The 15,611-nt window shown below is 31.7% G+C and overlaps 1 protein-coding gene across 1 annotated transcript in view; it reads left to right on the plus strand.

Moving 5' to 3' along the window:
* The window catches only part of LOC139513249 (secretin receptor-like), a 28,871-nt gene extending 14,192 nt beyond the window's left edge, over positions 1–14,679 (plus strand). Inside the window, exons 2-13 of the mRNA XM_071301577.1 lie at positions 1,933–2,023; positions 2,724–2,828; positions 3,559–3,701; positions 5,996–6,090; positions 7,124–7,280; positions 7,868–8,030; positions 9,249–9,309; positions 9,715–9,787; positions 10,971–11,056; positions 11,993–12,131; positions 12,411–12,452; positions 13,749–14,679. Of these exons, the coding sequence (XP_071157678.1) occupies positions 1,933–2,023; positions 2,724–2,828; positions 3,559–3,701; positions 5,996–6,090; positions 7,124–7,280; positions 7,868–8,030; positions 9,249–9,309; positions 9,715–9,787; positions 10,971–11,056; positions 11,993–12,131; positions 12,411–12,452; positions 13,749–14,075 (1,482 nt within the window). The 3' untranslated portion in view covers positions 14,076–14,679. The remainder of the gene's footprint in view (positions 1–1,932; positions 2,024–2,723; positions 2,829–3,558; positions 3,702–5,995; positions 6,091–7,123; positions 7,281–7,867; positions 8,031–9,248; positions 9,310–9,714; positions 9,788–10,970; positions 11,057–11,992; positions 12,132–12,410; positions 12,453–13,748) is intronic.
* The last annotated feature ends 932 nt before the right edge of the window (positions 14,680–15,611 follow it).

The following is a 15,611-nucleotide window of genomic DNA, read 5'->3' on the forward strand; positions in this document are numbered from 1 at the left end:
TAATTTCAAATGTTTGCTGATCATTCGTGATAATTTTTTTTCAAAGATCTTGAAGCTTATAAAACAGATTTCCCCCCTTTTTTTTTAATACAACTTGTTACTCAAATAGATGTTAAAGGATTTAAAAATTGCGATTGATTAAATACATATCACAACATTTTTTATAGTTAAATATTTTCGAAAATTTTGGGTAAAAATGCAAAATTATAACGTCTACTTTTCTGTTGTAACGGCTTACGATTTTAGGGCCTAAAACAGTTCATACAGTTTTAAAGCTTTGCGCAATCTTTAATGTCAGTGTAACTTGGTCTTTTCGTCATTTTGGTTTATCGTGGTGCAGGTCCAATTGATTTTCTGTTTTCATCGACTTACGTTTTTATTGCCCTTTGATATACTCTCCCGTTTTTGGACTTGAATAAGGAATAACTTTTTTTTCAAAAACTTTCAATGAAATAGTACAAACAAACAACAATATGTTTTCCTTCATTCATTCTTTCACAGAAACTTTCAAAGAGTACATTTAGCATTTGTTTTTTTTAGAATTGTTTCTAAATTTAACATTTAAGTAAAGAAAAATGAGAAAAGTCAAACTAGAAATAGAATATCAGCAATAACATATACTAGTTTTAGAGAATACATTACTCCTTATTTCTACTCTTTGAACAGGAAAATTGCAAAGTTATATTTTATATAGACATATTTAACTAAAACATTTTTTTCCTGTACCAACTACGTTCGATTTAAAATGGGAGAAATGTTTCAAAAACGTTAATGTGTAACCTTAAAAATTTTATCCTGTATAAATTCTGAAAGCACAATTTACTGCTTTCCATATTTGTGTTCTATGACGAAATGAATTTACAAGCAACACTTAATGTCGACGCTTTTAGACGGCGTTTATTTCTTATATCAGTAGCAATCGATACTTGAAGTTTAAATTGACGTTAATTGGGTAACAATAAGTTCCGAATGTTAAGTGCTTCTTGACTTGTGTTTCTATTTACAAGTTCTATCATAGTCGTTTGTCTGTGGGAATATTTAAAGAAAACTCTACATTAGAATGTGTATATCGGTTAAGTGATAATGGTCGTTATGGTCATTTGGGACTCTTGAAGCTTCATTCAACAAATATCACTTAGGTTAAATAGGTCAAGATTAAATTGATCATAATCTTACAGCTAACAAGTATTTTGTTTCAAACGCAAGCAATTTCTAGGCTGATTATTCAAGATATTAAAATAATTGTTGACGACATTATACACGATAAATAAATCATTCCTTCCGATAGTCTTCATGTGACGAATTCAATAAGTGCTGTCTACAGTCGAGGAAATGGTGAAATCAAAAATAGAATGTCGGTCTTTTATTATTGAATAAAATGAGATATGGGTATACGTCAATAGGACACTTTGAGGTTAACATACACCACGGTCTTCAGCAACAAGCAGAATGAAGTTTTATGATAGGACAGTTATAGTTTAGTCTTTGAAAAAGACTATTCACAAAAATTTACTCGCCCAATCAAAGAAATAACCCCTCAAATTAATACAAGATGCAGGGTTTTCTTTTATGTATCCTCGGGTCGATGGGGCGGTAAAATATGCCCACACATTGCAATAAAATATAGACACTGGTATTCATACTTATACTATTGATAGAATTATTTTTTTGGGGGGTGGTTTGTTATGTGTTTTACATGTGCGGTTATTGTAACTGAATGATTTCTGAGAACATGCATATTAAAGTTATGGTTTGGTTCATGATGCTATGTTTTTTAGTTTTTGGTGTGATGTTATTGACCTATTTGTTTTCCGACTTTTTTCGTTAGTCCATTGTCGGATTGTTCTCTTTCTAGGACTTATAATTTTAAATTGCCTTTTGGTATCTCTTTGGCATATTATTTCAAAAACTATAATTTTTAACGTATTACAGGAAGTTACTCAGCTTGACCAACTTAAAGCACTCAACAAAGCTCTGACCGATTGTAACGCAAGTCTCTCGGCACCTATAAACAATGATACAGGTAAATCATCGTCGTCATCATCATTAATATCATCAATATGTCATGTGTTTGTCGTGAGACAAATTCATATTCTATCTCCATTCAAGAAGTAGGTGCTATGTCACCTTTTCTATATCTCTGTTCTTACTTTAAAAACAGTGTTTTCGGGTCTACTGAACAGAATAACTTTTTATCTTTTGTAAGTAAGTAAACAATAACAAGTATTACCGTGTGTGCACTTTAAGGATCTGCCAGACACATTATGATGTTTGCTGATACTTTGAATCTTTGAATATTTTGAATGGACTATATGTTTTTTCGTCACAGTTTTATCTATGAAGGATAAATTATGACTTTATATTTGGTCAGCAACTTAACAGTGACAGTTTTTTTTTATACATGAGGACGTTTCGAATATGTCAGTAAAATATTTTCTGTGTTACGTAATATTCTAAATTTTCAATAAGTACAAATGTTAAATGTTCCATCACACTTTTTTTTAAGTACTTCTGAACAGAATGACTTCATATTTTGTCAGCAACTTAACAAGGAATAATTTGAATCTATAGATATGTTTCGGTTCTATGAGATTCCTAGCATTTTGTTTGCCGATATCTGAATTGGTCAATGTGTTGAAAACATCTTTAAATTTTGAGTCACACATTTCTGTGGTACTACTTTTAAAATGTCTATGTATCTATAATTCACTAAACTTTTACAGAATGCAGTGGACACTTTGACGGAATTATGTGTTGGCCTTCCACCAAAGCTGGAGAGATTTCAAAACGTTTATGCCCGGCTTATATACATGGTTTCAATACTTCAGGTATAAATTTTTTAAGAAAACTTTTTCATACAAGTGTTCGATAATTCTTTTATACTGGAACGAGTTTTGATTTTGATTTGCTTTCAATAATAAACACACAATCGATGATATTAAATTATGGATTGCACTGATAGTCACTGTACTGTTCTGAAATCACTTCAAGCAAAAGGTCTATGAATGCAGATAAACATCTCAAATATAGCCTCAAACCTTCAAAAAGGTGTTTGTATCTTTATGTTAGGGCACGTTTATGTTAGTTACAGAGCTTGGGTAATGTGTATTTTGTGTACGATTTTGCATACAAATTGGCAGATCTTTATTTGTGATTGATTAAAGATTATAAAGTCTATCATGCTGCCATTTGATGACTTTGAATGAATTCATTTATTTGTATATGCAAGCAAATTTACATTGTTTAAACATAGAAAAGGGAACACTTTGATTTGATTTCCATGAATGTTCTACATTGTTTCATTTCTATTATTCAATTATGTATATATAGGTATATAAGTAAACTAGTGGCAGGGTAAAAGAACGTTTACCTATATTCAAACTGCTACAATCCGACAGAACTGAGTATTCAATAAAATTGAGCAACGTAGGATTAGTTCCTTTAGCTATGTATGCTATAACTGTCATGGAAATTAGACCCGTTAAAAAATGCCACGAAAGGGAAGAAAACATAATTAATATGTTTTAAACTTTCTATTTACGTAAACATCTTTTACAGGTTATGCAACCAAGGAATGTCTTCCGACAGGAACATGGTACTTCCATCCAATATTTAATAAATCATTTGCAGATTTCGCAGGATGTATTCCAAATGTTCCTTTTCCATCTGCACCTAAACCAACTAGAATAGAATTAATAAAGGTATAATTTTTTTATTATTATTATTCTTCGAACAAAAAGTGTACAACGTAAAGATTGTGTTATGACTACAATTAATAAAGCTGTGAAAATAAATCCGCAATAAATTTGTAATGAATAAAACCATTTTTAATTACTATATTCATATGAAAAAGGTTGATAGGCACTTGTATTCCTAGTTCTTACGTTTTCCAAAAGGCAGTTAACTTCACCGCGTAGAAAACGAACAAGTGATCTGGTGGATAGCAACCGTTTGAATTTTAAGGAACAATAAATTAATCGTATTAGTGTAAACATTCCATATAGTTTTAATCATTCGGCTCGAAATAGTAAGAGGAATAGATTTTACAAAATAGTATCATAATTCGAGATACAGAAGCCAAACGCATATAGCTGGCCAGCTTCTTTGAATTTAAAGGCCGCTAGTAAAACATTTTGGTATATATCAAAAAGGAATACTAGTAATTTTGTTATTTGTATTTTCAACTTTTTCATTCGGTCATGGTGTCTATAGTCCCTCTTCGACTTATGGTTTTTGATTGCCTTATGGTTTTTGATTGCCTTATTGGTGTTTTCTTATGTTTTATTATAGGTGTTTTCAAATGTTTTATTATAGGTGTATTCAACCTACATATTAAGGCTTATTGTGTTGGAAATAAGTTCGATATCTCATGTGATTCAAACGTGTGACCTTCATAGAAATTACTTCATTTTAACGCAAAGAGATAAGAACAGGTTGTGAGAAATTCCGATATGAATAAAAAAGAATATACATTTACCAGAATTTACATGGATTCTATACCTTCAAAGATCCATATATATCCATATATATCCATATCCATATATATCCAATCGTGTCGAACAAAGTGGAACTATAAAAGTATTTTCGTTTTCGATATTAAGATGCAGTTCACTGAATCCTAAATACAATAGTTTGCTTTTATTTTACATGTACTTCACCTGAAACGCCGTTTTACTTTTTAGCCATAGTGTTGCATATTATCATTAGATTAAAGACACGCGCTTCGTTTACAAAAGACTCATCAGTGACGATCGAATCAAGTTAAAAAAGCTAAATAAAGTACAAAATTAAAGAGCATTAAATTAAAGACCAAAAATCTGAAATCAGTTACGATTGATTTATATTTTTCCTTGGTATCTTCATCTTCTTATCAGTTTATTTTCCAACATAGTGATGATCGAGATATCAAACACAACATTTTTGTCTGTTAGATATTCAAAACAACCATAATCATGCAATAAAACCCACCATGGGGAATTTTTAAGACTAAACACAAGGAACCAATGCACAATATAATAATATTTAGGGATGTTTTTATTTAGATTACGTTCAATTTAGTTATGGACATGTAAATTATCGAATAAGTGTTTATTGTCTGTCTGAAATTCGCATGTTGTCTAAAACATTGATTCTGTTTACTAGTTGCTGATGAAAGGATATCCGTCAGCGCTCCTGCAGGCATAGGCTAAAGTAAATATATAATTATTACTCTATCGGTTTTACTTTTCAAACTTTCCCCCGATATATGGTCTGCCAACATTTCTACCACACAAAGACTAAAGAAAAACAGACATTTACTACAAGGATGTGTATAATACAGTCTAACTATTGGAATCCTTGTTAACTGTGAGTGCTCTTCGATCGGTGTTTTGTGTCGTTTTTTGTTTTAAGTTGTTTTTGTGCTTCGACATTGCTCCATTAAGTTAAGTCATACACAACTGATTTTTACAGTTTGTTATTATGTTGTGATGTTACACCACATTACCAGGTTAGGGGAGCATGAAACGCCAGCAATTTACTTTATCCCGTGTGTGTCTGTCCCAAGTCAGGAGCCTATAATACAGTGTTTGTAGTTTGTTCATGCGGGTATTTTGGTTCTCGTAAATTGTATTGGTTTAAATTAGTCCTTTAATTTTTCTTGTCTGAATTGTTTCTCATTTTTCGTGTCGGGCTTTAAATAACTGACTATATGGTTTGTGTCTTTCTCAATTTTGAAGGCCGCGCAGAGACAAGTCATTGATTATAACTTCGTTATTTAAACAGAATTTTATCTTATGGCCAATATCATTCCACATCTTCTTATGTTAATATACACACGCGCGATACCAATAAGCAAGATCAAGTAAAAGGTCTGATTTTAATCAGACTTAAATGCATCGTTTACATGATTCACTATTTTTTGTTAAGTTATGTTGAGTAAAGATACCAATTTTTTTTTTTTTTGATTTTGTTTTCCTAACATATCAATTATGTAACATATCTTATCTATTTTAAGTCTCACATGGCATCAATACAGATCATTTACAGAACTGGATACGCTGTGTCTTTGATATTCCTCGTCATAGCTGTTGTGGTCATGACAATATTTAGGTATAAAGCTAATGTTTTACAGTTGCATGACAATTGCATATTCAAAATCTACTTAAATATAGTGTGAATCTTAACCTATGAAGAAGATGATGTGGTATGATTACCAATGTGACAACTGTCCACAAGAGACCAAAATGACACAGACATTTACAACTATAGGTCACCGTACGGCCTTCAACAATGAGCAAAGCCAATACCGCATAGTCAGCTATAAAAGGCTGACAATTTCTAATTTAGAAAAATCCACTTATAAACCGTAGATGTAATACGTGTATGGTGGAGTGATCAAGTATTTCTGATTCTTCTTTAAAGATAGTGCTGGACCCATTAATAATCAATATTTTTGTTATGCCGAAAAAAACCCAGAGTGTACAACGAATTAATGGTCATAGGAAGGCAAATACTATATTATTTTTAAAGATATCTCCATTGGATCTGCTTATCCTTCAAGAGCACCTGCGACTACCCCCTGTTTTAGTTGGGTTCGTGTTGCTACGTACTTTTTTCTTGGGCAAGGCGCTGTCAGTTTTTTTTTCGACTTATGAGTTTTAATGTTTCTATGGTTTATTTCGCCTTTTTTTAATAGAATGAAATAGTCAGGTCATTTTATTGCATAATCTCATTTGTAATGACTATGTGTTAAGATGTGTTGACATTTTTCAACAAAATTAATATCAAGTGTTCAGCGTGATAAAAGTTAACAAGAAAGAAACCCTGACAAAATAGGCTATATCTCTCACCGTAAACACCTATCAAACGAATTCCTGTTGCAATGTAACATTATGTTGGTGTTTATTTGAAAGTTTTCGGGGAAATATTTCAAAATCGGATAACTTTCCAATTAGTTTGCTCTTCCTGAAGTTTTAGACGATTTTAGACAATGCCAATACGTTACATAACACTTAGACATGTTTCTCAATATAACAGATAGTTCAATGTATATTGTGAGACACTTGAAATTAGCATTTGACAGAATTCACATATCTTTCTATTACTGATTGTCTCTGAAAACTTTTTCCTCATTTTATTCTAGTAAACTACATTGTCAGAGGAATACAATCCACATCAATTTGTTCCTATCATTTATCTTTCGAAGTATAATTTGCTTCATCAAAGACGAACATGGAATTCCTGAAGAAGAAACGAATATCATGGATGAAGTCCTTAGACAACTAAACTCATCAGATGCTGTAAGCTCTTTATTAGTAAACAACAGAGTTTTATTAATTCACTGGTATATTCATCGACAAACAATTTGCCAAAAAAGTAAAATCACATAAAATACTGAACTCCGAGGAGAATTCAATCGGAAAGTCCCTAATTACATGGCAATATCAAATGACAAAACACATCAAACGAATGGACAACAACTGCCATATTCCTGACTTGGAACAGGCATTTTCAAATGTAGAAAATGGTGTATTGAACCTGGTTTTATAGCGCGAAACCTCTCTCTTGTACGACAGTCTCGTCAAATTCCATGAGAGCAAGGGAGATCTTACTGTGAGGAGAATGTTTAACACTCAATTGATTTAAAATCGGGGGGACAGGTGGAGGAAAAAAAAAACACCAATTGTTGAATCTGCACTTCGGAGAGAACAATCAGTTTATCGAATAACTACTTATCCTTGTTTCTAAATGCCTTTCAAAATTTTTATTAAGGTTGGTTCTGAACTATAAAGATGAACGAATTGAAGCTAAAGTTTACACATCCGTTTAAGAATGTTTTTTTATGAAATATTTCGTAAATAAAAATACTTCACCTATTACTTTTCAGTCTTGGTGGTGTAAACTTGTCCATGCCTTGTTCTTCTATATTTTGGTAGCAAACTACATGTGGATCTTTGTCGAGGGAATATATCTGCATACACTTATATTTGTTACAACTTTTCACAATATATCCCATAAAATGTTCAGAGTACTAATTGTCTTGGGATGGGGTAAGTAATTATAAACAAACTGTTGAGCATTTGACTAAAAAGAACACAACAAAATATCGAATACATAGATTGAAGTGTTTATTCAGTCGTTTCTACAGACCATATTAACATATATTCTCTAATAACAATGCATTACAATAAAGCCTTGTTTCCTCTCCCCAAATCTATGTTATTGAATTCTATCAGCTCCAAAGCAATGACTGCTCGGCCTTTCATTTAATTATCCTTATGGAATTTAGATAAACCAGAGGTTGTACATTTCAGTGGTAGTTAAACATATTAATAAAACAATACAAAAAAGAGAAGCAGACGATACAAAAGGGAAATTCAAACGAAGAAATACAGCCTACAAAACACTACATTAAATGACTGAGCAAAATAAACTAACCTCGATTGAAATCAAGTACCCCAAAAGTGTACTTATACTCTGCCCTATTGCACGTGGTAAATGCATAAATTTGGTGTAATATCATATGAAAGGATCTTCTTGTGATATTTACGTGTGATCACAGGTTTTCCTCGCGCTTATGCTATGTAGTTGTCATTTTCTTACTAGTCATGGCTAAGGTCATTGCATACGAAAATACTGTCGGATAATGAGATAACGGGAGGACTATTCAATACCAGTAAATTTCTATTTCTATTTCTTACAGAATATAAAGGATTTTCGTTTAAAAAAAGTCCATGAAATGTTTTATAGTAAAACTTAGCCGTTGAACATGAAACATATTATAACCTTTTTTAATTCAAAGTTTCGTATGGCTTTAATAGAGGCATCAGTTGCATGCCGCTGGTAAATAGCTATAACTCAATTAAGCAAACACAAATCCGGGAAACAAACTAAAACAGAGAGAAATACATAAACTATAAGAGGGAAACAACGAAACAACAGGAACACTGAACTACAACAAAAGCAAACCATAACATACATAGAAATAGATTCTAGATAACAACTGCCATATTCCTCACGTGATGGTCATACGATCGTTTCGCTCTCTCAAGAAGAAACAGCTAACATTTTGCACAAATAATCCATTGCAGTCAATTTACTCATGGAATTAAAGCTCCGAAGGAATGACTTTTACTTTACCACTGGGAATGTTTGGCTCAAATTCACCCTTAGAAGCAACAACAAGACAAACAATCATAATTTAGTGTTTGCGTTAATAGTGATAGTGTCTATGACTTATGTCATTATATCTTTACAATATATTTCAGTATCTCCTATTATCTGTGTTATGCCATGGATAATTGTAAGAGTTATACATGAGGACACATTGTAAGTTGTACTAATTGTTTTTCAAATGAATTCTAAAAAAAAATGCGCATCAGTTAATTAATTGTTATATTTTAAAACTTATTCTTTTTAATGTACTTCGACAAAAAGTAAAACAGAATATAGAAATTAATTTAAAACATTATTGTCGATCTGGTTGTTTGTTCGTTGAAGATTTTTTCTATCTGGTACACAATATTTTGCAATAATCTGAACGATGAGCAATTCATTACAAAAACCTTTGCCAATCACATTTTCTTCTTAGAAAACTAGTTTGTTGTGATCTGAAAAATGCAATGAAACAATTACAGGATGCACGTCAATGAAGTAAAATGTATGACTGTGATAAATTACTTGTTGAATCGGTTAATTAAATAACTGAAACAACAACTATTGTTTTGTTTACAGATGTTGGAATTTGCATAATCAAGATAATGGTTTCCATTGGATTTTACAGGGACCGATCATAGCTACTTTATCCGTGAGTGTCTAATAAATCATTTATTGTCATAATATACCATATGCACATGTTTCAAGATTCTTTCCATCAGCTCAGTGCTGTAGTTAATACATCTAGTTTTTTTGAACACCTTCATGCATTCGTTATTATAAAAATGGAACATTGATTGATGGATGATTGGTGTCCTGTGGCAAAAAAGCATTCATTATGAAGGATGACAACATCTTTACGAAACATGGATGTTTCTTGTCTTGTACTAAACCGACATGCCGAGTAATTTATATCGTGCTATCTCACAGGTAAAACAAGAGATAGACACATCCATTACCTAAGAATAACTCAGCTCTTTATAAAAGAGGGACGAAAGATACCAGAGGGACAGTCACACTCATAAATTGACAACGCCATGGTTAAAAATGAAAAGGACAAACAGACAAACAATAGCACACATGATACAACATAGAAAACAAAAGAATAAACTACACGAACCCCACCAAAAACTATGGGTGACCTCAGGTGCTCCGGAAGGTAAGCAGATCCTGCTCCACATGTGTCACCCGTCGTGTTGCTTATGAGATAACAAATCCGGTAAATAGTCTAATTCGGTAGGTCACATTTATGAAAGGAAATGGGATTGTAGTTACGACGAAAGGAGCATTCCGATATCATTTGTGAAACGGTTATTCCATAACGGTTAACCAAAGGTATTTTTTCGTCATGTAACTCCTCTAGTATTCATTTATTTATAAAAAGTTGGCCTTCAAAACAAGATACATTGTATATGTGTTCCCAGTAAAGGTAAATTCAGACTCTTCGGGCGCACTGCAATTGTAAAAAAGGGACGAAAGATGCCAGAGGGACAGTCAAACTCATAAATCGAAAATAAACTGACAATGCCATGGCTAAAAAGGAAAAAGACAAACAGACAAACAATAGTACACATGACACTACATAGAAAACTAAAGAATAAGCAACACAAACCCCACCAAAAACTAGGTGTGTAAAGTGTTACTCGGACACATACATTTTCTCAGTAGCAACCTATCGTTTATCTTATTCCTCATTGTCACCTGCTTGGACGGGAAGCAGCATATATTTATTTAATGCCAACTCTCTAACTCAGCCAGTTAATAGAACATTGAAAATGTTTATTTGAGTCTATTAACAATTAATGCTTCACTGAATCAAAGCTTATTTTTTTCAGGTCAATTTTTTCTTCTTCTTAAATATCATTCGGGTGTTATTTACCAAACTATCGGCGACTAATTCAAGAGACCCAAAATGTTACAGGTATAAGACAGTTCTTTTTATTTATAATGTTTTCTAGATATTTATTATTTCAAATATGTCATCTGCGTTTTTCAGATTTGCTTTTTTTGTAATTTCATTTTAGGTGTCACACCACCAATTACTCCCTCAAATTTAGAACTACTCGGACAAAAAATAGTGCATTTGATGTCATTGTTTACTTAAACTACCCAACAAATTTGCAGAAATGAAACTTTTGGTGAAAGAGAAATATATTAAGACCATTTTGAGCCCAAATTTACTTGTCTATGATTTGACATTAAAAATTGAGGATTACTGCGCTCCATAGTATACTAATTTAAGATTTCAAGAAAACCAGGGGTTATTTTTAGTGGTACATCCATTCGGAAGGTCTCTTCTTTCTTATATGGCATTAAAGGTATGCTGAAAATTTGCATGAAGAAAGGTGATACCTGTACGATTCAGGACATACCTGGTTTGTAAGAGGTTAAACTTAAGACAAAAACTTTAGAAAGCTATGAAAATTGCAAAATTTGGTTGAACAGATAGGGACTTTTAATTGGTGGTCTGACACCTATAAGAAGATTCATTACTGTTTAATTATTATTTTTTATCTGAAAAACAAAACATGTTATGTTTGGACCATTAACAACTTTGAAAAGAATGTCATTTAATCAAAATTTCGCAAATTGATATGGATAAGCCAAACTCCATATTATATAAAAAACAAATCAAAAAACAAATGTTTGAATAAAAAAAAATCATACGCACATTGAAGATACTGTGAAATTCAGTCAGTAGTACATATATAATTTCTTGGAGTAAATGCAATGTCCATGTTTGCAATCGGATATCCAATATTATCTGATCCAACATTTAAAATAAGAAGTGCACAAGTAAATGTTGAGAGAATCCCAAGAATAAACTATAAAAAAAGTTTGCAAATTACTTTTACAGGAAATTAGCAAAATCCACTCTTGTACTTATACCTCTATTTGGAGTTCACTACATAATGTTCATGGCAATACCAATATGTCTTGAGCCTGAGATGGAAGTTGCATGGCTGTATATAGAACTATTTTTCAGCTCATTTCAGGTAAATAAACTTCAATTATATTTCTGAAAAGTATTACGTCATAGAAGTTCTGTTAGTAAATTCAGTTTTAGAGGTAATATTAATACATGAAACAATTAAAACTTGTTTCATAAATTAAAGGCAATGTGACGTACGGAACAATGCGGATGTAATTATCATTACATCAAGATATGAACATAAGGTCTTCAAAAGTATCTTATGCTTTAATTACAAAAACTTTATCTATGCCAGCAGTCATGTTTACATATACAATCATGCAAATCTTACTTTTTGTTACAGGGTTTTGCTGTGTCTATGTTATTCTGCTTTACACTAGATGAGGTGAGTGAATAAAATAACCATTATTTTCAAGGCGATTTGCGTCAGTCTTGTATGGCCTGCATCACGATGAACAATTTCCTACGCTGTAATGAGTCTTAAAACGTTTGTATATGACATCAGTTAATTAGTCTTCTTTATTTCATTTTGATTGTTCCTGTTTTAAAGTGAGACTAAATCGATTGTAGTAACTGTAATCATTCATTATTTCATCTCTAGAATGTATGTCTGATTTTGCAATCTTACTTAGATGATGTTGTATAGGTGGTAGGATATCGAATCAAAGGTACCAGGCTAATAGTTTGATACGCCAGACTCGTGTTTCGTCTTCATAAGACTCATCGGTGACGCCATATCGAAATAGTTAGAAAGCCAAAAAAGTACAAAGTTAAAGAGCTTTGATGGCTCAAAATTCCAAAAGATTTTGCCAAATACGGCCAAGGTTATCTATGTCTGGAATAAGAAAATCCTTAGTTTTTCGAATAATTCATATTTTGCAAACTGTAAATTTATAAAAATGACCATGTAATTGATATTCATGTCCGAAGTGATGACTACTGGGCTGGTGATACCCTCGGGGTTGAAACGTCCACCAGCAGTGAGATGATGACTATGTATATATGTTGCCATACTGACATGACCCTGATTATCACTACATGCAAACGATTGTCTGTTTTCCTACCGACAAACTAGACTGGCCTTTGAGCATCGCCAATAAAAAAAAACTAATCGCCACGTAATTTTATTTGATATGTTTTACTTTCAATGTTTTACGTTTATTTCCAAATTAAACGTTGAAACATGTCGCAATCAGTATCTTTACACAGTTAATTGAAATCACCAGCCATAACATACTAGTAGTCCATTTTGAAATAACCGACTGTACGGTCGGTGACTTATAATTGTTAATTACTGTGTCATTTGGTCTCTTGTGGAGAGTTGTCTCATAGGCAATTATACCACATATTCTTTTTTATATTCGTTGCAATTTGTTTTATAAAGAGGGACGATTTCTAAGTAGCACATGCTGTATATCTTGCTAAACATACTCCATGAGTACTATAGAACTGTCATTGTGTATATTAATTGATTTTTCAATTTCTGTTTGTGCCGTAGAGGTGTTATGATAATTAAAAGTATAAGTAGTTGTCAGATACCATACAATGTTGGTTCCTCAGACTTTTCTACAACATGAATAAAGTTGTTTTCTTTTGCAAACAAAAAAAAGAATTAAATTAAAAACTAAATAATTGGTCTACTGGTTTAAAAACTATAGTTATAATCATTCTTGTCTTTTAGGTTAAATCTGAAATAAAGAAACACTGGCAAAGACACATGTTGCGAAGACAAAGTATGACATCAACGCGTTCAACACGGACATTTTCTGTACAGTCTTCTGGGTCAGGACATGAGCAAGAGTCACCAACTTACAAACGGCAGAACGGGTTATCACTCATTACTTGTAATAGTTTAGAAAAAGCCATTACAAATTACGATACAGAGACAGAACTTTATCATAATAATAGTGAAGAAAACGATGGTCTTTATTTCAATTCATCTGTAAAATTAAAGGATGACAATGAAAATATGCCACTATTTTCTAGCGAAATAGCAACAGTTTTATGAGAATCAAAATCAACTTGAACATTATTATTTCCAATTAACAACTTTGTTTATTTACAGTGTTATGAAGAGTTGGCAGATTATGAAATCACTCAGCGTACCATTTGAATTGTATTTTTTAGTGTAATCTTAAAATGCTTTGACTGTAATGTAATTTCATAAGTATCCAATGCTTATCTTAGACGACTTTGAAATCATCGAGGAAATACAAAAGTGTTTATGTCTAATCTGTACTTAAAGTTTCATGTATTCGTTTATTCATTTGTTTGACTATAGTTGTATAGACACATGTATTTGGATGTATATTTATCATTTTATGTATATATATACATATTCTTTATGTATATGAATTTGTTTGTTTTGATACAAAATATAAATACAATTTTAAAATGATAATGAAACTGCTAGTTAGGTGATATAACCAGTATTTATTCATTGTCGCATGTTTTTTTTTGGCACCACATCACAAAAAAATATTAAGATACAAAGTATGTCTTGCTTGTCAGATTGTGGCGTTCAAACTGAATTGTTATCTCAAGCACTTAATCAGAAATGTCGTTGTCTCTATTAGACATCTAGTAAATTCATTAAAGATAAATCAGAAAAATAACATTTTTGTTTCTATACACCGTTTTTTCACAAGAAGTAACAGTTTTCCAGTATCCATAATCTTTAACATATCACACTTCAATCAATTAAACACAGATACACCCTCAGCTTCTAAGATCATCTCCGGTTTTGTTTAGTTCTCACTGACTTATATAATAATTTTTATTCATAACATATGATTTCGAACCCCTTCTACTATCCTTCTCTATAGCGTGTTTACTAGTTTGATTTACAATGACAATATTTTTAGAAAACAAGATATTATAGAAAGTATCTAAAAAATAATATAAAGGGAACCCACGGAACCCTGCAACTCGCTTGCGATTGCTATTGTCAGTGTAAAAGTGTTGCCAATAGCGTAAAAAGTGACTCGGTTTAATACGTAAAATATTTTAAAAAAATCAGTTGTTTTATTTAATTGCTTTCTCTAAATATTAGATTCAGATTAATTAACAATCCATGAAGGTTTACAAATTGATACATACGGTATGTAAATATTAACTGTCAATACTGAAAAGGGACCACGATATACATTTTAAAATGTTTTATCTCGTTATAAAATCATCAAAAAATCGGTCCCTCATTTCAGAATATTCCATAACGGTTCCTTCTATCAGAAAAAAACATAACAATGGCTAAACAAATATTGTTATAAAAAGTATATCACAATTACCAAAATCCAAAGATTATTTTTAAAGTTCATAAAAAAACTGACATAAATTTGTATTTAAGCTTTCCTTTGAACATAATAAGGTTCTCTCCAATTAACGTGCGATTAAAAAAAAGTTATACATGAAAACATTATACTGCATCTAAATTTTAAGTCCATACATATATCATATAAATAAAGGCAACAGTAGTTTACCGCTGATGAAAACTCGTTAATCGATGGACAAAAAACAAAATCGGGGTAACACACTAAAACTGAGG

Source organism: Mytilus edulis, chromosome 2 (assembly GCF_963676685.1).
Source record: "Mytilus edulis chromosome 2, xbMytEdul2.2, whole genome shotgun sequence".
Lineage (NCBI taxonomy): Eukaryota > Metazoa > Mollusca > Bivalvia > Mytilida > Mytilidae > Mytilus > Mytilus edulis.